Raw genomic sequence first — 25,087 nt, 5'->3', positions numbered from 1 at the left:
TGTGTAGTGGTGAAGCTCCTGGTGTAGTGGTGAAGACTCTTGGTGACTGTAGTGGTGAAGCCTCCTGGTGACCGTGTAGTGGTGAAGCTCCTGGTGTAGTGGTGAAGATTCTTGGTGACTGTAGTGGTGAAGCCTCCTGGTGACCGTGTAGTGGTGAAGCTCCTGGTGTAGTGGTGAAGACTCTTGGTGACTGTAGTGGTGAAGCCTCCTGGTGACCGTGTAGTGGTGAAGCTCCTGGTGTAGTGGTGAAGACTCTTGGTGACTGTAGTGGTGAAGCCTCCTGGGCTGACTTACCTGTGTTTCTCTGTCGTACTTGGCCGATCCGCTCACATAGTCGCGGACGTGGGGTCACATGGGTGTCGACGTTGAAAGAAACTGTTGGTGCCACAAAACCCCTCATTCAGTTTTACACCAATTTCGTCGTCTCATTTGACCCCTACCTGGTGTTGACAGCAGCTAACTACGCATGATGTTTTGGTGCGTGTTGCGTAGCTCAGCCACCACTGTACGCACCTTGGCACGCCCTCCCTCACCACTGGCACCTTCTACCCCACCCAACTGCGCGTCATCCCCCCCCCCCTTCTTCCTCCTCCCACCTTCGGAGCCACGACGCATGGGCGGGATATATAAGGTGGAGGCCGCCGCCACTCCCCTCAGACAACAACGAAGACTTCACTGTGATCTGTACCAAGACTAACAACTCTAGACAAGAAAACAAAGGTGCACCGGGACCTTAACTCTCTACCATGAGTACCACGTGAAAAAGTGGTCTTGTTCTCGTGTTGCTCAAGAAACTAGCAGAAGACGAAGGAAATCGGTGCCCACAAGACTGTTGTTTCGCCCCTGGAGGCTGTACAAGGATTACACACCCCGCCTGCGATAATCTGTGACACCCTTAACTCAGCTTACCGTCCGCCGCGAGGACAGCCGAAACGTAAGTGTTCACTAGTGTTGCTTCCCGCTTTACAGCAATCAAAACCCGCGCCTCAGCTGCCTGGTAGGTCGACCGGCCGCGAGGTAAACAAAAGTGGCCCCACAACCTTAACATGCATTTATGAATTCCTCCGGGTAGTAAATAAACATGGTGTATTTGGATGACATTGTGGACATTAATGTTACACAAAGGTTCAAGAAGTAAACCATTTTTTAATAATGTTTGTGGGTGAATTACAGAAGTATGTATAGCATACAAATATAAAGTTATGCTAAATTGTCCACATTTGAAGAGATTCCATATTCATACGCTTTTTGACAAACTAAAAATAACAATAACTGTAGACTGAATGCATTAGAAAACTCTTATTCGTCATAACAATACAATACCTTATATCACAGTAACGCTTTATAAAATATTAACAGCATTAATGAATTACTTTGAATCGTCACTGAAAGCGAAACATATTTTCTATACCTATCAAAGGTATACTATGTTATCTCGTATAATATTTATTTTGGTCTTAAATAACTGTTAAACGTTAAACCACCCTAAAACCAAACCATAAATCATTGTATGATCAGCCTCGTGGACGGACAATTGGACCATGAACCACAATCACCGGTTGTTTGGGCCACGGTGGTTAGGACATTTGGGCCATGGGTCAAAGTTAACTACTGTATAAGAAAAAAAAATAATTCAATATATTGGTCTTGGTGATGTGATGTGATGTGACGTGATGACTTGAAGGTTCCCAGGGGTATTAAGGTGGATTACAATTTACCGGTTTGAATACTCCGTATGTTTCCTGTTGGCCGCTGTAGACGCTTTTACTCTTTGTCTTGCACAGGAAGCCATGGGGGGTGCCCAATAAACTAGCCCCCTCGCTAGGCAAATCTGAAATCCGAATCTGGTTTGAATATAGTTGTCTGCCTTTTTTTTTTACAATTTACATACCACATCTATTAAACAGTATGGTAGCATTTTATCAGTATATTTTCTTTTCTTTGTGTAAATCTCCATCCTTAGGCGTAATAAAATCCCATGGCCCAAACGTCCACCCTTCACACAGCTCGTGGCCCAAGCGTCCCGTGACCCAATTGTCCTACCACCGATTTGCCCATTCTCTGCGTCAGGGTAATTCCTCACGCTGAATATCGTAAATAATGATTGCGTCACACCAGAACGGGCAGCTGATCGTGTAAACACGGGACCACGTGGTCACCAGCTAGCACGCCCAAATGAGACGCTTAAAATAACTACTCTTCCTTGTCAGATTTGTCGAGGGTGTGAAGTAAGCAGTTCTTTGTACAGTATCAGAGTTAATTCAAGTTTTCCCAGGCGATGTGTTTTAGAAATGACACAGAGAGAATTATACCAGACGGGAAAATACTGTAATGTATAGTCTTGTTAGATATGGTTGAGGGACAGTTCACAACATAATATTAAGATAATGGTTTATTTGGTAATGATATATCAACATAAGGTTTTTGAGTAAGCGGAACTGTACTATTCTACTTGTAAAAAAGTTTTGTTTACAACTTGTCGCATTTTCAATATATAGAAATATCACGAAGGCGGATTTCCCCTTATTTAATAATATGCAGAAGTCATTGCCATTTGAAGATGAGGTTTTAGCTATGAGTTATGACTAACACGAGTTTCTGGGACACACTCCAGTCTTGATGCTGAGTAATGTAAGTCTTGCTGCAAAGGGGTGCCCAATAAACTAGCCCACCACGGAGAAAACTTGAATCTGAAATCTGTCTTGATTTTGTGCACAAACGAGTGACATAAGAACATAAGAATGGAGGAAAGTGCAGTGGGCCAATTGGCCCATACTGGGCAGTCCCATTTACACCCAACCCCTATCGCTCATATATCCACCCAACCTATGTTTGAAGCTATCCATCGTATTCGAGATAGTGAAAATGTTTGGTTACTTGTTCCACTCATCCACTACTCTATTTCCAAGCCAATGTTTACCTATCTCGCGCCTAAATCTAAATTTGTCTAATTTAAACTATTGTTACGAGTTTGTTTCTGGTTGGACAGTTTGAGTACCTTCGTTATATCAGTACCTTTGTGACGACATACAAACACGCAGCAACACGTGTTTGTGTGAGAATAACAAAATCAAAACAACACCAGTATACATAAAATAATCAATGCATTGATTTTCGTTTGTTTTTGTCTCGTATTTGCAACTAAGACTTAGACCCCAGCCGTCAAGGCACGTCGATACTTGAGAAAAACACAATCACGTGTTAGGCTTTGGGTGACGTTTCAAAGGGAAGCTAGATAGATTCATGGATGATAGAGAGTGGTAGTAACTCTCGACAGGAGCTGCCATGCACAGGCCAACCGGCCTATTGCAGACTCCTTATGTTCTTATGTAAACAAAGACACACATAAAAGCATAGCAGACCAGCCTGTTGAACTGATGCCATCACCCACTACGCACCTCCTCATAATACGCTAATAACATCTTCATTAACCTCGTAGCGTAGAACCTCTAACCAGGCAACATAGAACTATTAACCACGCAACATTAAGCCATTAAGCACACAACAGAGCCATTGACCACGCAACTAGAGCTATTAACAACGCATTATAGAACCATTAAACACGCAATGTTGATCCAATAACCACGCAACATAGAGCCATCAAGGTTAAAGTTTAACCTGAGTCATTAACTCAGCGCACATTACTCACAAAGAATGAAGATGCTGTAAAAAGCCTCACCTGAGCTCACCAGCCAGGTTGGGAAACCATAAGTTATTCCTGGCACTTGGCCCCTTCCCTGTGACGTGGCACCCTAGTAAAGTCGCGTGGTGTTGGCGCACCTCACGGGCGCTTCCCATGGCAACGAGGTAACGGCGTAGTAACCTTTTGATGGTGTGGCGCAGGTGCGATGCTAGGAAGGGTGTGAGCAAGGTGGGATGGGATATGAGGGAGATGGAACAGGGTGGGTCATGTGAGTTCCTGGTGAGGAAGGTTGTGTCGACAAAGGCAGGGTAGGTGGGAGAGGGTGCCAGGAGAACTACTGCCAAGAAGTGTCATCCGCACTCTCAACCACTTGTGTTGTTTTCCTTAAATTAAAACCAAAAATTAATGTTTTCCTCTTATTGATATCTTTGTACATTGTCAGCTTATATTCATTTTTATTCTTGATGATCAGAACAACGCTTAGGCTGTTCAACCAGGAGAACATAGACAGAACAGGAAGCACAACAGTGACTAACAACAAGGACAGGCGGGGTAGAGGAAAGACGCTCACAACAGACAGTGTGGCGGCTTTTGTGCTACTGTGTGACGTCATGGCTGGGGCACTAACCCCTCCCCTCCCTCTTGAACACGCTGGTCTGCGACCCCCCTTATGTTCCTTTCCCCACCCCACACACACCTGGGACCACCCCCGTCACTCACACCTGGGACCCCCCCTCACACACCTGGAACCCTCCCCTCACACACCTGGGAACATCCCCCATGCACACCTGGGACCCTCCCCCTCACACGTCTGGCACCCTCCTCCTCACACACCTGGGACCCTCCCCTCACACACCTGGGACCCTCCCCCACGCACACCTGGGACCCTACCCCTCACACACCTGAACATAAGAACATAAGAAAATAAGGAGTCTGCAATAGGACGGTTGGCCTGTGCATGGCAGCTCCTGTCGAGAGTTACTACCACTCTCTATCGTCCATGAATCTATCTAGCCTCCTTTTAAAACTTTTCCAGTATTCCAGCACTTACTACATAGTTGCTAAGCTTGTTCCACTCATCTACCACCCTATTTGTGAACCAGTTTCTTCCTATCTCCCTCCTAAACCTGGACGGTTATTAATTGCGCTCATTACGAAAATTGGGTCGATATTATTTCTGATAGGGGATGTCATTCACCATCCCAGATGGAGCAGTTCTCATTACTCTTCAAATAGACCACTTACGACTTTTTTTTTAGTTTAATTTGATTTCCATACATTTTTACACATAAATTATTTGGATTAGTTATCTTAAAGGCATACCTTTTATGATGGTTAGGAGAATTTGGAGGATATAAGCGGCGATGAGGCAAGTAAAGGCTGGCGGATGTTCCTAAACAAACATGGAATTCTTTTAAAAAGAACACTAAATTTCTTCATGTGCTGTTTTATCTGGAGGATATCTTATAAGAAATAATATTCCTTTGCAGATTTATACATTTTATGTGCATCCAATTCAATTTTCTTTCTTTTGGTTTCAAAATATAGTTCCATCGTAGTGGCCATCGGGCGGGTACGAGTACCAGGAAATTCTCCCATGTTCCAGTTCCAATAACGAGTAGTATATATATATATATATATATATATATATATATATATATATATATATATATATATATATATATATATATATATATATATATATATATATATATATATATATATATTTTTTTTTTTTTTTTTTTTTTTTATAGCCCAGAACACTTCTTGCACAACAACCATGGAGCTACTACAGCATGGTATACACCACGGACCTTCTTGCAATTGGCCCTTAATTACACGCTCTATTTTAGTGTCGTCACCAAATTTACTTATGTTCCTATCTACGCCTATATGTATGTCGTTTATACAATAATTTTATTGGTCCAAGGCCCAAATGCAAGATCAGCCGTGGTGTACACCAGGCCATGGTATCCCGGCGGTGGTAATACAATGGAGTGAAAATTTTGTGATTATTCAAGATGGGCCATGGTGGTACCCGACCGTCGTTTGTTGTTACTACGTCATCGTAGTGTAGTCAGGTGTACCAACCGGCGGAAGACTTGGGGGTTGGTATGCTTGTACCCTGAAAACGTTGTCAGTGGCACGAAACGTTTGCTCTTGCTACACGATTTACGAGCATAAAAAACTTGAGTCCCAAGCTAAGGTGCACCTCATTTTCCTATTTTCTTGGCTCATAAGCCAATTCTGGGAATGAAATACGATCACTACAATGAATATAGGTAAATAATACCTGTGACAACCAAAAAAACGTAGGAATAGAGCGTAATATCTGTTCCTTTCTTCTGACAATAAAGTAATAAGTTTGCCACGAACTTGGGGTTGGGTGAGTGTAATAAAGAGAACTATGGCCTGTTCTGTGGATGAAGTCAGTAGAATATAACAAAGTACAGTATTAGGTATTATAATTTTGCTATGACTGATGAACTCACTGTACAGATGAATTGGGATAAAATCTTGAAAAAAATATCACCATAACTGTTAGTTTTCTATCAAACAGGAAATTATTTTTGTACCAAAAATTTTTACTTTCATATTATACAAGTATAAAGGCCAGTTATCTACAAGATATGAAAACTTGAGACAATGTTTCCTACTTGTCTCCACCTGATTATAGTAATGCAATAAATACCCTATGAAAGAAAGTAAGACATGAACACTTTCCCTATGTCAGGAGTAAAAATGTATACAATATGTTAAGACATGGACTAAATCAGCAGTTGGAGAAAAGTATCTGCAGTTTAAATGGTCTCTTATTTGGAAAAATATTCCGCTTAAATACTGTAAATGGATCCTCACCAAAGTCTACATATAGTTAGTGTGCAGACATTTGTTTACAAGGCATATACTCAACTATAATGGAAAGGAAGACATGTTAGGTTAGGTTAGATTAGGTTCATCTTGTGAGCAAATGTCATGGCACCCATATACAGTAGGTATAGTCATGAAATTCTACCAACTAATCAGAGACTAATGATGTTAAACATAGAACAAGATGATAATTAAATGGTTTAAAAATATCCTCAATACAGTCTGCAATGTTAATTGCAAATTCTTCCTGCATTTTTTAACGTTAATATAAACTGTAATAATAATAAGGATAAGAATACAAGGATAATGCTTATGTCAGAATATAGCCTTTATTAAAAGCAGGTTATGTTATAATATATGGATGATCAAGAGTACAGTGTACAATATTTTAAAGGAAAAATCATCCACAAATTTCACAAATATATTCATACGTAATATCCATGTACATATGTATGTAAAATTTAAAAACAAAATTAATTAGGGCATATGTTATGATTTCTCCAAATGCATATTTTTGGAAAATTTCATAAACTGCATTTTTTCTGGTCTATGAGTAGGGTTGCCATATCTGAACATTCAAAAAAGAGGACGCTCCCGAAGACATCCTCCCCCCCGCCCGGCACACACAGGCTAATATACAACATACATGGTATAGAAATCTAAAAAAAAAAAAAAATTACCTTTGCTTAAGGCTGAACATCTTCATTCCCTTAGCTGCAGTCTTCTTCCCCCACTGTGTGTGTGACTTATGTGCCCATGCATACTTTTCTGTAGATCGGATCTTTTTCAGTATTGGATGATTGCTCTTTAGAAAGGTATAGAAGTCACTGCAAGGTGTTTCTCGGAAGTTGTACTGTACAGTCAGAATGCCTTTCATTGTTTCAACACTCAATTTGTTCCTTTCCTTTGTCCATTGACTTTGCATCAGTGAAAAAACTCTTTCTACATTTGCATTGAGATGATATAGCAAAGAAGAATTGTGCAATTCTTAGCAATTCTGAGTGGCATTCAATGTTCTTTGATTTTTCAAAGTATCTGGTCCACTTTTTATGTGTTGGCAGATTACTAAATTCTTCATCACTTGTAATTTTCCACAAACTGCTTCAGGTTACTAACTTGGTCAAAACACTTCATCAACTTCTACCCCCTTATCAATCAAATATTTGACAGCTAAGTTGACAACACCGTACAGGCGTACAAGTGACTTATCAGCTGACGAAAACTGAAAGAAATCTCTACGGTTTCCACCTTCCCTCTCTTTCTCTCCCGTCATTACAGTTTCATGTTTTTTTTTTTCCGTGGAGAAAATGATGGAAGCTGAAATTCCGGACTTTTGAAAAATTTTAAAAATTCCTTCCGGATGAAGATTTCGAGACCTAAATGGAGGACATGTCCGGGAAAATACGGACGTATGGCAACCCTCTCTATGAGTAATTTGGGGATTTTACAGAAAGTCTCCAAATTTTTCTGTTCCGAGTTTGGGAACCAATTCCGAGGTTAGGTTCGGTAGCAAAATCTTCCCAGGAACCGGAAAAATTCCCCATCAATCATGATACCAAGATTTATTTCTTCAGTATTGGTGAAAGGTGTTAAGTCAGCTGTATCTCTACCTGTAAGTGAAAATAAAGTCATTAATATTGTGTTAGTTAAATTTGCAAATTCTGAAACATCTTTATTTATGAGGGTTAATATTTATAAGTTTCCAGCACCTACATATTCTGGGTAATTTTGTCTGTTAAAAAAAAATAAAAAATTCCAATGGAAACTCAGATTTGTTTGGTTTGTTATGCAACACACACTCATATTTTTATTTATTTTTTCTAATGTAGATTTTTATGGTGATTCCAAAACTTTGATCCCTTTTTTTTTTGAGAAATTCATCGAAAAAAATTATAATCCCTTTAAAACTTCAATGTTCTACATCAAAATGTTAACCTAACCTACATAACTTACCCTAACTGGAAAACATTGGTCAACTTAAAATCCTAAAATTCCCTGGATGACCGAAAAGATAATAAGACCTTAAATTGCATTTATTTTGGAAGACATTATTCATTTTTGTTAGAATCATGGACATACAAAGCCAATATATCTGCACTTGATTCCACCACTGTCAATGGCAAAGTGAATTATTACCACCACTCCAAATGTTGCACAAAAAGTGGAAAGGTAGTTCTTTCTTACAATACATTGAGTCACTAAGGGAATTAAAAAAAAAGAACATGAATTTGTCACTGAATTTATTTTATTAGTAACAAATTGTGGTTAAACTGATACACAAATGAAACATGCCTGGCATATTTGGACTTATGAAAATATGAAATTTAGGCTACTAAGTATTTATACTAGTGCAATAATTATTTTGGTGGTGCTGGGCGGTTATTAATTGCGCTCATTGCGAAAATTGGGTTAGGATATTATTTCTGATAAGGGACATCATTCACCATCCCAGATGGAGCAGTTCTCATTACTCTTCAAATAGACCACTTACGACTTTTTTTTAGCTTAATTTGATTTCCATACATTTTTACACATAAATTATTTGGATTAGTTATCTTAAAGGCATACCTTTTATGATGGTTAGGAGAATTTGGAGGATATAAGCGGCGATGAGGCAAGTAAAGGCTGGCGGATGTTCCTAAACAAACATGGAATTCTCTTAAAAAGAACACTAAAATTCTTCATGTGCTGTTCTATATGGAGGATATCTTATAAGAAATAATATTTCTTTGCAGATTTATACATTTTATGTGCATCCAATTGCATTTCATTTCTTTTGCTTTCAAAATGTAGTTCCGTCGAGTGGTCACTGGGCGGGGGCGGGTACCACAGAGACCTCCCACCTCCCGGTAACGAGTCGTAGATATTGTGTTTCTTAGCCCAGGACGCTTCTTCGCTAAAGAGAAAGGTTATGTGGATATTTGTCGGAAAAATCGTTAATTAACTAAAAATATTATTCACGGAATTCGACAAAAAAATATATATTTTATCACAAATTGTATTCATGCAGTCGGATTTATGCTACAGGAACATCAACACCACAACCACATGGAGTTCCCTTTGTAAGTTCACAACACACGGTGGCGTGTTCTGAATACAGCTGTCACTTTGTGCTCACGTCATAGCAGCAATGCCGTGCACACAACACCGGAGCCTGGCCGTGCAGCCTATGGACGGGCACGACTATCCCACTGGGGAAGTTGGCACTAACCCGCCCTTACCTCGGGGTATTTATGGAAGCAGTTACCAACGGCCGAGTTTTCCTGCCTGTGAATAAAGACAGGAAGTGAGTGCAAGTGTTCAAGCAATTTTGTGTTTACCATTATTTATATCTTGTCAATAGGAACAACGGTGAACTTACGGTCCCACTAATTACCCAAATGAACCCAAATGTACCCACAATGAAGTCAAATGATGGTCATACAAGCGTAAATCAGGCTGTGAATCACTTCTCGATTAGTATTTGGAGTCATAAAGTCACAAAAAGTTGGTAAACTTAATTTAATCTGAGTTAGGTTAGGTACATGCACTCGATCTATTAACTCAGATTAAATTAGGTTTACCAATTTTTTGTGACTATGATTTGAAATGACATCAATTGACTTCATTTGGCTACATTTCATTCAATAATAGTCAGTCCGTGAATTTATAGTAATACACCGGTGTTTCTCTCTCTGTGATTAATATGTATTTCGTAATGTTTAGACAATTCTAAGACATTTTTCTTCTATGATATTTCCGCCGGAAATTAAGGATAACAGATATTAATTTTTCAATATTATTAGATTTGGTCAGTCACAAGTGTCGTCATGAATTGTTCACACTGCGGAGGTCTGGTCCCTCCCTCAGGCTGAGAGGGGGTCAGCAAGTGCTCCTTACTCCGTCTTTGCTTCTTAAGCCTCGACAGCGCATATGGGTGTTTCTTATTGGCTATAGCAATAGGAGACTTATTATTGGGGAAGAGTTTGGTAAATTTGCATAAGCGCACTACACTCTGTTAGAAAGTAAAAAATATATTTTTCTAGTGTATTTGTGTGTTTAGACTGAATATGACCTTCATTTCTGGCGGAAATTGGCTGGGTTTTTTATCGAAATTTTTTCGTGGGACTTTTAAAAAAAAAAATTAAAAGCTATGTGAATAAAAAATACACCAAAAAACACTAGAAAACCAAAAACCAAACCTAACCTAACCGACTCACCATATGATGGAATCACCTATTTCTTACCTTATTGTCATCTCTTCTTTGTCTTTGGGATAAGGGATGAGTGAGGACAACGCCATATATGTTGGTTTTTGCAATATTTACATTCATTCTTGCACTTATGACACTTTACTGAGGTCGGGAGAACACCATGCTATCGAAAAAATGCTACAGTTTCTTCGTTTTTTTCCCCAAAACTCGCAATCAGCTCCATATAATTTAAGTGACACCCATCACAGACTTCCATGGTTGGAAATGAATATGAATTTGGAAATATGAGAGACCCAAAATAAAAATCGATTTTGATTGGGCCAAAAATAATTTTAATTGGTTGCAAAAAAAAACGCTTTTGATTGGCCGCGTGACGTGTATGGGAACGCATGCGTGTGATGATTTATGAAGGAGACACGCAGTGTGGTAGGTGAAGTAGGCGATAATGGCGGAAGATTAATGGAAGAAAATAGAGAAAATTTGGGATACGGTATCTCCATTATTATACATTTGCGCCGGTAATGTAATAGATGAAAATTGTCTTATAATTAGACGTCTTATTCGAATATGATAATAGATTAGTGGCAGGAATGTGTGGTGTGAAAACGCAATAATACCGAGTTTTTTGTCTTAAATAATAATAATAATAATAATAATTAACGGTTTATTGAAAGAGCTTGGCAGCCAGAAGGCTGAAAATATACAGTTACATATTTGGGGAATGGGTTTCGAATTACAAATAATATACAAGTAACATGAGTGATACAAATAAGATATACTGTATAATAACTAGATGGGGAAAAGCTCAACTACAGTGCATTTTAACATAGTGACAGTGCAAGAAGTAGTATTTACTGGGAGTGAATACACTGGTTTATTACAAGTTATTGATAATTTTTACAATGGTTGGGACTGGGCTGTTCTTAGTCAATGAACAATGTGGCTGTGTTAGTAGGTGGCGAGCTGCGTGTGTCGGCATTGTGGTTATGGCCAGTCACATAGGAGCCTAGCTATTCTCTTGTTACTTTCTACAGAGTTTATTGTTTATTACACGTAGTCACTTATTATTAAATCTAATATTGATGGCATAAGTGCTGGAGCTGATTAATACTATGCAAGGACTTTTTTATGTTTGGGATTTTCAAGTGAGTCCCATCTTTATTCTTGTGTTTGGCTTCCCCTCCCAGCATGCCTATGGAAATTGTTCACCCTGATGTGATCCAGGGCAATGGAGAGGTGGAAGAAGAGGAGGAACGAGTGACGGAGGGTTCGGGGACAGAGGAAGAGACGGAAGGAAGCAGCAGAAAGCAAGATGGGAGAAAAGAGAAGCGTAAACCGTCCATCCAGAGAGAGTTGGCTGACGCTATCGTACGTCTGGCATCCATCGAGGAGTTGAAGATCTTGCTTAAATGTGGCGCTAATGTGAGTAAAAAACTGTCATGGGTCATACAACTCTCAGTATTGCTGAGTGACAGACATCTATTTTGAGATACAGGCATCCCCCGTGTTACGAAAGCCCGGGTTACGGAATTTTGCTCCTATGGAATTTGTAAAATATTACCAATAATTTCGCGTTACGGCCCATAAATCCGCCCTTATGGAAATTGGGGTAAATTTTATCAATTTAAAAAAAAAATCGCTATACAGTATAAAATTATAATTTTTTTTAAATTATACAGTCAATCCTCGCTTTACGCGGTCCCACTTTACGCGTTTCCACGTTTACGCGGTACCCTGCCGAACATGGAATGCTCACTTTCCGCGGTGTGTGTACCCTTTTACACGGAGAGCGGCACAAGCAGGGTGTGCACAAGGTCGCCCAGTCATCAAAACATTACCGAGTTCTTCACCCGCCACCCACCACAGCCGGCCCAAGTCAGTGATAGTGATAGTGAGGATATGGACTTTGAGGGGTTTGACAAAGAGGCCCTGCAAGCCTCTGTGGTGGATAGTGATACAATTGATACAGGTGAGGGCCAATAATCTGCCCTCTGCCTCGGAACCAACCCCCATCCCCGTGTGCCCAGCCATCTTTTCTACTAATGTAAGTGTTAAAAAGCCTAATATTATTGATATTTCTCTTAATAATTAATTGTGTGTGCATACCATCATAAAATTAAGAAGTTATTTTTACTACAATGGAGGTATTGTGTCTGAAAAAGTGGAATTTGGGGGTCGGCCCGGTCTCTATTTCAATTAATCCCATATGTTATGTTGTTCACTTTACGCGTTTCTCACTTTACGCAGGCCACCGTGGGTTCAATTGACCGCGTAAAGTGAGGGTTCACTGTAATTTGTTTTGTGTGGATTTCTTGGTGTTTGCTACCGCCAAGGGTGACATCGCCACGAGGAGTCAGTCCATTGTTTACATCCAGTGTGCGCACATGTTTCTCGCCCCAGCAGTTGGATTTAACTTTTACAAACATACAGTAAGTACAGTACAGTGCATTACCCTTATTCAAAATGACTGGAAAGAGGCCATCAAGTGGAAGTGACTGCAGTAGTGCAAAAAGAAGCCGCAAAGGCATTACATTGGATGTTTTAAGAAGGTATATCATAAATTATTTAATGTACTGTATTGTATGTGTTTATAAATGTTTATTTTCATTCATAAGACTGCTTGAATTACTTTTTGGGGGCCGAAAAAATTCCTTAGGAACGCATCTCCAGTTTTATAATGGAAGTCAATGGGAAAATAGGTTTTGCGTTACGGAATTTCGCGATACGGTCAATTTTCCTGGGACGGAACCCTTCCGTAACGCGGGGGATGCCTGTACCTACACTAATGCATAGTTACTACAGACTGCAAAATAGAATTGTTTTATTTAGGCATCATAGAACCTTTTTAATTTTACAAGTGTCAGACTCCTGATCTGATTTTCTCAGCCATTAATTAACCTTAAGCTCACCTTCAATGCTTTTTATTGAAGCCTGATCTGTACATGTTTTGGGTACTCAGTTCTAACTACAGGAGCGAACACAAACACCTGTAGAGTTTTGTAGATTCTATTTGCTTGATTGTACAGAGGTGCACGAGCCAAGATGGCGGTTCCCTACACTTTCTATAGGTCAACGGACCTCTCTCTGACCTCTCAGGCGACATGTGGCAAGTGATACATTAGCAGCTTCCAGATGTCGCCAGGCACATTATCTAAGCGTGTGGTGACATGATAAAAGCATTGCCACACGCTGCTGGCTAATAAGTAATGTATATAAATGGAGTACTTACATGATATACATACAACATACATAATTTACATACAGCATGCATAATATACATAAATGATCTAACCGACACAGCCAATATTGACCCCTGACCTGACTTTTAGGTCTTTATTAACCATCCCCACTTGTCCATTATCTCTGGCAGGTGAATGACACAATAACCCAGGGCCTGACCCCCCTACATTATGCAGTGTGGCAGCGTTACCCGGAGGCAGCAGAGTTCCTTATTGCTGAAGGTCAGTACAGTAGGCCTATAAGTGGCTCTGGTAATACTATAACTACTGTTACAAAATTTTTGTATATTTTGTTTGTACAGGGTATTTTGTTTTCATAAGTGTCTTGCCAAATTTATTTTTTTAATTTGATATCTCTCCTATTTTACTTTTATGGTTTAATTTATATTTTATTTCTCTTAATTTGATTATACTTGTAGCAGGAATGATTTTTTCTTTACTGTATTTTATTTAAATTTGTGTATTTGTATTTATTGTACAGTATTTTGTTTTAATTTCTTTTACTTAAATGTTATTTTTTGTATAGTGTATTTGTAGCCTATATACTACTGTATGTTGTCTATTTTATATTGTTTTGACTGTGTAATCTTTTTATTAATATCACTATTCCTATTTTTTTTTTTTTAGGATTAAAGACTGTTTTAAGAGACTATTTCTTATGGCAATACAGGAGTAATTAAAAAATTTGAGGAAATTTTAATTTGAAATTTTATTTCTTAAAAGATGGTGTTGTCAGTTAAAATACTTCCTTGTAACTTTCATAATTCACATCCTCCTCTATCACTTTAACTTTGACTTTACTTTTTTACTTTTATCCTCTTCGCCACTGATTGACTCGTTAGCAACTTGGGCGGTTGGTCACGTCTATGATATGCACTGTTGGCAGATACTGGGCATGCACTGGCTTCTGAATTTATCGGAACCTGCTTCAGTGTTGGTCAAGTCTGGCCTTGAATGAACTCACACTTGGTGCCATCACAGCGCTCTCTGGCAGATTGTTCCAAGAGTTCACAATTCTCACTCAGAAAAAATTTGCCCTCACAGTTTTGTGGACCTATAGCTTCTTCAACCTTAAGCTGTGACCCCTTGTGGGGCGGACGTCCGCCAATCTCCATGTACGTACATTTGACCGAGTTGTGCCGCCCCGAGATGTTTATACACATTGGTGAGGTCACCCCAAGCCTGTCTGTAGTATAAGCTAGGTAGTTGCAGGTGCTCCAATCCCTCTGGGTAACAGGTTCCGTAGAGCAGGCATCAGTTTGGTGGCACTCCTTTGGACATTTTCAATCAATTGACAATCTCTAGCATACCTCAGAAACCAGATGGGGAAGCACCTCACTCTTGAAGATCGTGATGAGCAACGGACCATTCAGATATCTAAACAACCTTCTTATAAGACCTACTACTTTCGTTGTCTGATTCACCTTCTTCTCACAATGGCCCGAGAACTTAAGTTCATTGTCAACATACACACCCTGGTCCTTTTTCACATTCGGTCTCAATTAATGCAGTCTCCTCGTCCTATTGGTACGACCCAGGTGCATCCTTTTGCTCTTCGTGACATTGAATCTTAGCAGCCATTTCCAGTGTTCTCTTTCCCCTAACAGTGCCCTCCACCACCTAACAGTGCTTTGCTCCCCAGGCTGTGACATCAACGCCCGGGATGACATCGGCTACACAGCGCTGCACCTCTCGGCCGAGCACGGGTACATAGAGATGATGGAGGTCCTCCTCAAACACGAAGCACACGTTAATTTCAATATCCCACCTGAGATCGAGGAAGACTTTCCCACAGATGCCTTTGACGAGCCCCTCCGTCTGGCAATTAAAGTGAGTCGTGGGTCTCTGCTGGATGCACACCACCTTACCTGGCAGGTTCATGGGACTGATGTTTTATCCATGTAACATCTATAGCAAGGGTGGCACTGGTAGATACTGTAGTTCAGAGGTGGGCAAAGTGCGGCCCGCGGGCCACATTTGGCCCGCCAAATTATTTCTGTGGCCCGCCATTGCATTTGGCAATCAGAAAAAAAAATTCTTATTAATTACAGAAAGGACAATTTTGGAAGTTGGGTGGACATAGCAGCAATACTGGCTCGTCGCTGTTAACCTGTGGCCCGCGAAGTGTGCCACCATTCATGAAGTGGCCCTCCATCAAAAATAATTGCCCACCCCTGCTGTAGTTAGTAGTTGTCCACAAACCTAACTGAGATGATATAACTTCTCTTTGGACATATAGAACAGCTTGCCTAAATAGGCAGTTAGGTCTTTAAATATGTTGTCAGCCGAGGAAAGACTGAATAAGCACTAGGCAAATCAAGATGCCAGGTTTAACTACAGATTTCTGAATATGTTGTGAATATGAGGTGTACAGTATTCATAGCCAGGTTTTGTTATACACTTACCACGCGAGAAGTACTGTACATGTATGTATCCCTAAATCTGTTAAATTTTTTATTCAAGTCTAATTCAAACATTGTCTTCCAGCATGACCACTTTGAGGCAGCCAAGGTGCTGCTGGAACACGGCGCCAACCCCAACACCCGGTACTTTTTTGGCTCCGAGGTCAACCTGGTCAACCCCCTCAATACACAGCTCCTCCACCTTTTGCTGTCCTACGGTGCCAACCCCAATGCCCGTGACCGCCAGGGCTTCACACCCATGATGAAGTGTTGTCGTCTGCAGCAGGTGGGTCCTCAGGGATGGTGGTGGGAGGGACACAGAATCTTTTGTGTTACTGGTGCCACCTAGGGTCAGCTCATGACCTGTGTTCAAGGTGGTGTAATTAACTTTTGTTCTGGCATAGATGGAATGATAAAGGAGAGTTAACAATTCCCTAAAAAGAAATATATATAAATTGCAGAATACAAGAACTATCCTGATTTGAATAATGCTTGTGTATTTCGTGGCCTGATATAACCTTCGCCACTTGGGTCTGGTTATCATAATTATCTGTGGACATAAACATACAGTGCACTGTGAGCAATGATCTCCATGTTGCTCCCACTGTGCCATCATAACTCTGCCCAGGTGCTGGTGTTGGGTAATATTACTTCCTGAATACATAATAACTGAAACACATTGTTGCGATGGAAGTATAATTGGTGTTGGCTATCTTTTGATCATGCTTGTTGATGTTGCATCATTTAGAAAATAGTGAATAATTTACATATAGATATGGGCATTCAAGATTTGACTGAATCACCTGTAGAAATATAATTAAATTATAAAAGTATCACTGCAGTAGTATTTTATATGAGCATGTTTGGTCTCACCCAGATTATCCTTGTGGTGAGGAAGTGTTTTGATGCATCACCAGCACACACCAGCTGGTGTATGCCTCTCATCTGTATCAAGGAACACTTAACATAACTAAGTTAAGAGGATTTGCCTAACACATCAGCATAATAGTATCTCAAGACGTCAAAAAAATCTAAAATTAAATAAGATGTTCCCACTATACAGTACTATTGGCATATATCCTTATTAAATTGTTTGTGGCTGCATATCAGTCTTTACATTATTCCCATTTTCTCTGTGCTGCTGTGTCACCTCACCAGGTATGTCTGCTGTGCATGTTTTCTCTCTTCTCACTCATCATCTTTGAAAAACTTCAATTCAACCCATTTTGTACCGTTTTATATCTTCAATTTAACTCATTTTGTACCGTTTTATATCTTCTGTTTTGCTTGCCCACCAAATTTGATTAGCCGGTTAGCATTTTTGTTTGCATATCACTATCCTGCTGATTTGTATATAGACATAACATTAAGTTAAAAAACAAAACAAAAATCATGGTTTCGCTCATCCTACAAGGGTGTTGTAACATAGAACACATTAACCTGCTTTTTTATGCCTGATATGACCTCTCCAGGCTGTTTTTTTTATGGTGGTGTAGAGTAGACCCCCTACAGTGACCACCTTCCTCCCTTGTGAGCACTTCCTCTCTCTTTTGAAGGATGCATCAGATGAGATGGAGACCCGCCAAAGTATCTCTGGCGTGGAGGTCCTACAGCACTTCGCCCAGACCCTCATGGTGAGTGACTGCTGCTGGGGGAGGACCTGGTTCTTTGCATTCTGTTTTCATCATTTTGTTCCTTCTACCACACATATACACACTCCTGTAGGTTCAGCTGGATTATGTGATTCGTTTTCTTGACATCTCAGAATATAGTTATTTAACCAGATTTCTTTTGTGATTAAGATGTCAAATTATTTATCGTGTTTTTGAATTTAATTTATTGCTATTTATTCTTTTCTATTAATGAATGTTGGTCACTTAGTTTTAATCAGCATGTCCTCATAATGGTAATCGTTGCACATTGATACTTCTATATACTGTTGTTGCCTTCTTATTAAGATTAACACTGATTAATCCATCTAAACCGTTCTTGCTAATATGAGAGGGTCATCAACGCACTCACTCAAACTACTTGTTCTTTTCATTTATACAGTATATATATATATATATATATATATATATATATATATATATATATATATATATATATATATATGATACGATACGATAATTACTGATTTTCACATCTTTGTTTACACGAACAATTACTGAATTACTATTTTTGCCATTTTGCTTATGACTAGGAGTGTGTGTGTTACTCTGGCAGGTGATGATGACACCAGAGTACTGTCTGATGAACTCACTCTTCTCTGTGCTTTGGAAGTACTTTGCACTAGGGCATACTCTCTGCTTCTTATTTACATAAACAAGGATTCACATTTTCATGAGATACTTAGGTGTAAAGACACCTGTGTGTTGTAACTTGGGCAAAGAAGTCTGTGGGCCTCAGCTGGACACCAAAGTAGAGTTTGTTCTTGCAGCAGTATTTAATGTTTCCTGTGAATTACTTCTTTCCTGTATAGGTGGTAATAACCCCAAGTGACTTAACAAGCTGATCAGTTGAGATGTCATTTCAGAACCCAGTAAGCCTTACAGCCTCTATACTCAGGTTACAGTGTTGATCTTTTAGAAAGTATTGCCAGAATCACGACCCTCCATCTCTTCCCTTTTCTGACTCGGTGCTCCTTCCTCTGTCTCGTCTGTTCGTCTTCCAAAATTACATGGTTGCACCTCATGACACACTGAACTGTACTGTGGAAATATTTGCCCAATGGAACTTGGCTTAGAGTAAAAAATAAAATTAGCTAATTTAGTAGATTCAGTCTCAAGTTCTGATGTCTGTCAACTTAGCCTAAACTTTCCTAACTGCAAAATGTTTAGATTTTTGGGCTTGAAATTTTAATATATCTTCTGTAACCTAATGGTAATACTGTACGGCTAGTCATTGGCAGACATTTTTTCTTTTACATAAGAAGAATTCTCAAATAAATCTCTCAAAATATTCCACAAGGCTGGTCACCATCTGATGAGCCTTGGCATTAATGTACAGTGGAAATAGCAGTGTGGTGTGATGTGCGCAAAAGTTGTTACCTGTGTGTGAAGGGCAAGGAACCAGGTCTTGTATATTAAGCCTCCTAGACTACCTTACGACTGACACAACAAGGAGGACCTCACTCACCCAGCACTTAAGTTATATTTTATTACACTCTGATAATGCCGCCCCTTTTATTGTTTCTTAAACAATCCAATAATATTTACTTTTAAAATTAAAGCAAGTTATTTTATAAGCTTCTTAGCTCATCTCCCACTTGGAGAGGGAGGGTAATTTCATTTTGTTTATGTACATTACAGTTTTTACCTTGAAATGTATATAACGCTGTTCATATATTTAATTTGAAATAAGCAAATGAATCAATGGAATCATGGGATAAACCTCAGTGTGATCGAGGCCACACACAGGTGAAGGTGTGAGTGAGAGCTGGGTCCTGGTGACTTGTGTCGGGCGGTTTCTTAGTGTAGTCCCCCTCTGCCGGCATTGGCTATCAACATAAGAGCAAAACTTTTAGATGTGATTTTAAATTATGTTCTTGTGCATGTAGTCTGTCCTTTTATTGCTTAATTATAAATATGATTTACTTAAAAAAATTATTAATGTTCAATGCCGGCAAGCAGCTTCACTCATTGTGAACTTTTTTACATACAAATGAAAAAGGACCTCTAGAAGTGGTCACATCTATATATGATCAAGTGTGAGGGAGAACTGTTTTTATGCTTGCACCCTCTTGTGTGTTGTCTTCCCTTCCCTACATAATGCAATAATGGATTGTGTTGGCATCATCTCACACCATAGCTTACTCTTTCATGCCCCACAACAACCAGGAGTCGAGTAACAGTGTTACTGTTACAGCTGTTGCTCCAGTTGAGTGAAGTTGAGTGTACAAGCTGACAACTGACACAGCTTACTCAAGAGGATTAGTTAACAAGATGGGCTGTATCATCTGTGTTAAACCATAGGTATACCTGTAGTCACTTTGTCTTAACTGGCTATTTTTCTGTAACCCAATCTGTACTAAGTCCTCCCAGCCACCCAATTAAGAGTTCAGATGTGCAGTTCAGCAAAGAAAAAACCTTGATATAATGGCAAAAATATCCAGCTAAATCGATTTGGCTATAACCTGAAATAGTTTCCCGAGAAAGGCATCATTGCTTCTAGCTAATGTAATCACGGTTTTTTGGCCTTTGATGTTCCGAGCCTCAAACAATGGCTCTAAAGTTTCTTGGCCCATTACATCATAGTCATTGTCATCAAGGGTGCTTGACCAATTACTGTGTCTTGGGGCCCATGGTTTGCTATAAGATTACAAAAATCCCAGTGAAAAACATTGACCCATTAGCCAATGAAATCTCACAGTAAGCTAATGGCCTCATGGCTCCTCAGCCAACATTATCATGGTTTTATTCAGAATAAATATGGTTCATTGGGTAGTAGCATCATGATTGTCAGAATGAAAGTTTCTCTGCATGAATGTTGGGTTATGAGTTTGTCTCTAGTTTTAATACATTATATAGATATTTTACTGCTTCTAATTGTGTCTTTTAACTGATAAATTTAAGTAAAGTTAAATTTTCTTATGCCATATTTTTTATGTAAATGTAAGCATTTGATATTAATATCCATCATTATGATCTGTGAATATTATACTGTATAACTTTTGAAATAGCCATCAGTCTGTCAAGCTACTGTACTTTGTTACTGTACTACAGCTTATTATGAAACTTGAGTATTTTTTACTTATTCATAACATTATACATCTGTTATTCAATTCTGCTTCATGTTTAGAGAAGGGTTTCCCTTGAACTTCACATAACAATCTCATCTATCCTTTAAGTGATTCACTTCCTTTGTTTTAGTACTTTGGTAATGATCCTGAATGCCTTTATCTAATTTTAAACTCACTGTATTTGACCTTTACAATCCATACACTGATTAACCATTTTAATATTGTACCTCAATAATGATTTTAAATGGCTGTCTGTATCATCATTTATAATCCTTACAGGCCTTTAACACTTCAGTAGAGGACCCATTAAACCCCCACACTGATATTCACTACTCCTGTATGATCACAAATTTGTTTTATAACTGCCTCCATTGGGATTGGGTCATCAGCTTTGAAGTCTTATCTATAAATGACTCATGCCACTTAATTATTTTGTTTGTTACTTAGTACTAAAACTCTCTAATCCACTAAACCCATTAGTCATTTGGCTCCAAACTCGTCCAACCTTCTACCTAATCTTCCTACCCCAGCTGCCTCTTTGCCCAAGCTTTCTACCCCACCTGTCTATCTGCCCAAGCTTTCTACCCCAGCTGCCTTTTTGCCCAAGCTTTCTACCTCACCTGTTTATCTGCCCAAGCTCCCTACCCCAGCTGTATATCTGCTAAAACTTCCTACCTTGGCCGTCTGTCTGCCTGGGCCAAGCCTTCTATCAGTTATCTGCCTCGGTCACTTCACAAGCCACCTAGTCCACCTTTCTGCATCCTATCCAGGTCTTATATCCCTTGTCCCCTGCCCCCTAGTCCCCTGCCCCCAAGTTTCCTGCTCCAAGTCCCCTGCCCCCTAGTCTCCTACCCATAAGTCCCTTGCCCATAAGTCCCTTGCCCCTAAGTCCATTGCTCCTAAAGTCCCTACCCCTAAACTCCATACCCCAAGTCCCCTACCCCCTAGTCTCTTGGTCTAAGTTCCCTGCCCCCTAGTCTCCTGTCCCTAAGACTCCTGCCCCTAAATCCCCTACCCCTAAATTCTCTATCCCAAGTCTTCTGCCTCAAGTCTCCTGCCTCCTAGTCTCCTGCTTACAAGTCTCTTGCTTTGGTCTCCTATCCTGACCTCTTGCACCGAGTTGTCATGGGCTGCTCTCTTACTTCTACAGGGCTTGGAAGCTGTTCTTCTCCTCATCTCCTTTGGTGCTGACGTTAACGCCCGCACGGAGGCCCGACATGACTACAGGTGAGACAGATCTCTCTCTCTCCCTCTATCCTGAAGGTTTATGTAAGACCTCTTCCTCTTTGTCTTGGCACTGTATGTAAAAGTTCCTGCCCATCTTTGTCTTGATGATGCAGTTAGGGGTTCACCATCTTATTTTTATGCTACCTTGTTAACTTTCCTCTTTGTCTTGAATTTGTATGAAAACCTGCACGTTGGGCTTCCTTTCTTTGTTTTAGGTTTGTGTTGTAAGGATTCTTGTTGGTGAAGTTGCCCTGATGGAGTAATTTGCCTCATCATGTACTTTCCATAGGTTCAATAAGCTGTATTGGACCAACTCAGAACCTTTGATAATGACTCCTAACTACAACTGTTTTTATCACCAATTTCTTCCCTAATTCACATTGCTTGGCCTTCTCTTTGTTTAGCATATACTGTAGTTCCTGCTCTTTTAGTTTCTCTGAATTTTTATTAGTATTTACTTCTGTTCTTTGCTCTAGGATTTATTTCTTTATTTTGTATAGAACTTTTAGTATTATTTTTCATAGATTGTAGAGCATGATTGGCTAGCATTGTGCATTAATATAGGAGTTGAATGATAAGTGAATACTGTAGTTTCTGTGATTAAATTAACATCTGAACGAGTAGTGTCATGACCCCAGGCTTTAATAAGTACGCACAGTAATTTTATTTTTTTATTTTTTTTTCTCTGTTAAATAAGTGAGGATAATGAAAAGATATTCTTCAGCCATTTTTCCCCCCTCTTTTTACCTCCAGGAGGGCTTGTCTCTATTCTGACTCTTCCCACCCACTCCTTATGAACCCCCTCAACAGGTCGGTGCTCCACTACGCTGTCCTCTCTGGCTCCGTGGCTATCGTCAACCTCCTCCTGAAGCAGGGGGCGAGGGTCAACTTTGAGCCCGAGTACAACAAGCCAACACCACTCGACCTGGCCATCCTCAAGGGGGACATCGAGATAGTGCGGCTCATCCTCGAACACAGTGAGTCATGAGGGGGGGTTGGGGGAATATTTGCATGTTAGAGTGTGCAATCTACTCTTTGATCAATAAAAGTGAAAAGTACTGTATAAGTGTTTTGAAGTGGTCAGGAAGCATAGGGCTGCACTTGTAGGGTTCAGAAGGCTCATAACATCTTGGATAAATTGATATATTGATTACAGCTATGCAAAGTAAATGCTCCTCTCTTGTAGGCAGATGTATTTTTAGTTTCAATTGGTGTCCATCGTGTGTAAGGGACAACAACGGCTCCCATGGGGATATAGAGTAAATAACTAGATCAGGATACACACTACAAGCTTCATCTAATAGTCCCCATCATTTGTTTCGACTCTTATTCTTGACTCACACCATCTGAACAAGGAATTTCCAATACAGTAGAAACTCTATACAGTAAAGCCTTGAATTACGATGGTAAAATATCCTCCAAAACAAAATTGTGGTGTAAGGCGAATTGTCGTATCATGAATCATTAATTACCAATGAAATAAACCAATAATAATGAGATGCATTCCCTTTTTACCCTCTTTTCCCCCAAACAGCAAAATTAATGGAAAATAAAAATTATATACTCTAATTAATGTTTATTATTGCAACTTATACAATATAATTCACTCTGTATAGGTAATAAAGAATTCATATTTTACCTGAAGAATTCATGAGGTCTTTTCTTACTTGTTTTGCTTTCCGAATTGGATTGGTCATAATATCAACACCTTAAGAGCAAATCTTTGACCTGTTCATATGTATTTATATCAGGTGAAATCTTTTGTAACACGCCACAGTCAACATTACCATGGACAAGAGTTTCTTTCTGAGGTAAGTTGATATTAATGTACAGTGTTCCTTATTTCTCCATCAGATTTGCTAATAAACATCCACATCTCCTACACAGATCCTGACCTAGATGCCAGTTCCCCCATCATCGGCTCCCCCCTTCACATGGCCTGTAGTGAGGGCATACCTAACCGCTTTGAGATCTTAAAACTGCTGCTGGAGAGAGGCGCAAACCCCAATCTGGTTATTGTCGGGGAGGACAATGCTCCCATCAAGCCAGCCCTAGGGGAGTACCTCTCCTCCAATGAAACGCCTGACATAGAGGTTGTCAATCTCTTCCTGAGGCACGGTGCTGAGGTAAGATAGTGTTGAAGAAGTTGCTGAGGTAAGATGGTGTTGATGAAGGTGCTGAGGTAAGATAGTGTTGAAGAAGGTGCTGAGGTAAGATGGTGTTGATGAAGGTGCTGAGGTAAGATAGTGTTGAAGAAGTTGCTGAGGTAAGATGGTGTTGATGAAGGTGCTGAGGTAAGATAGTGTTGAAGAAGTTGCTGAGGTAAGATAGTGTTGAAGAAGGTGCTGAGGTAAAGAAGGTGCTGAGGTAAGATGGTGTTGATGAAGGTGCTGAGGTAAGAAGGTGTTGATGAAGGTGCTGAGGTAAGATGGTGTTGATGAAGGTGCTGAGGTAAGATAGTGTTGAAGAAGTTGCTGAGGTAAGATAGTGTTGAAGAAGTTGCTGAGGTAAGATGGTGTTGATGAAGGTGCTGAGGTAAGATGGTGTTGATGAAGGTGCTGAGGTAAGATAGTGTTGAAGAAGTTGCTACAAGTAAGATGGTGTTGATGAAGGTGCTGAGGTAAGAAGGTGTTGATGAAGGTGCTGAGGTAAGATAGTGTTGGTGAAGGTGCTGAGGTAAGATAGTGTTGGTGAATAAAAGGAGAAAATAGTGTTGGTGGAGGTGCTGAGGCATAGCAAGCATGAAGGTCTGAGGTAAGATAGTGCTGATG

At 39.8% G+C, this 25,087-nt stretch overlaps 1 protein-coding gene across 4 annotated transcripts; it reads left to right on the top strand.

Annotated features, from left to right (window-relative positions):
* Positions 1-638: 638 nt before the first annotated feature.
* LOC121866911 (transient receptor potential channel pyrexia-like) lies at positions 639-24,442 on the top strand (the record flags this gene model as incomplete). 4 transcript variants are annotated; one of them, XM_042366647.1, is given in 9 exon segments in its annotated part: positions 639-934; positions 11,895-12,129; positions 14,078-14,168; positions 15,589-15,776; positions 16,434-16,634; positions 17,905-17,982; positions 22,240-22,316; positions 23,070-23,293; positions 24,204-24,442. In XM_042366647.1, coding segments are annotated over 8 exon segments (1,332 nt in total), but the record flags the coding sequence as incomplete, so codon positions are not given.
* Between the last annotated feature and the right edge of the window lie 645 nt (positions 24,443-25,087).

This window comes from Homarus americanus, unplaced genomic scaffold (assembly GCF_018991925.1).
Source record: "Homarus americanus isolate GMGI-L3 unplaced genomic scaffold, GMGI_Hamer_2.0 scaffold58158, whole genome shotgun sequence".
NCBI classification, from domain to species: Eukaryota; Metazoa; Arthropoda; class Malacostraca; order Decapoda; family Nephropidae; genus Homarus; species Homarus americanus.
The sequence above is the reverse complement of the archived record's forward strand: the minus strand, read 5'-3'. Positions and strand labels throughout refer to the sequence as shown.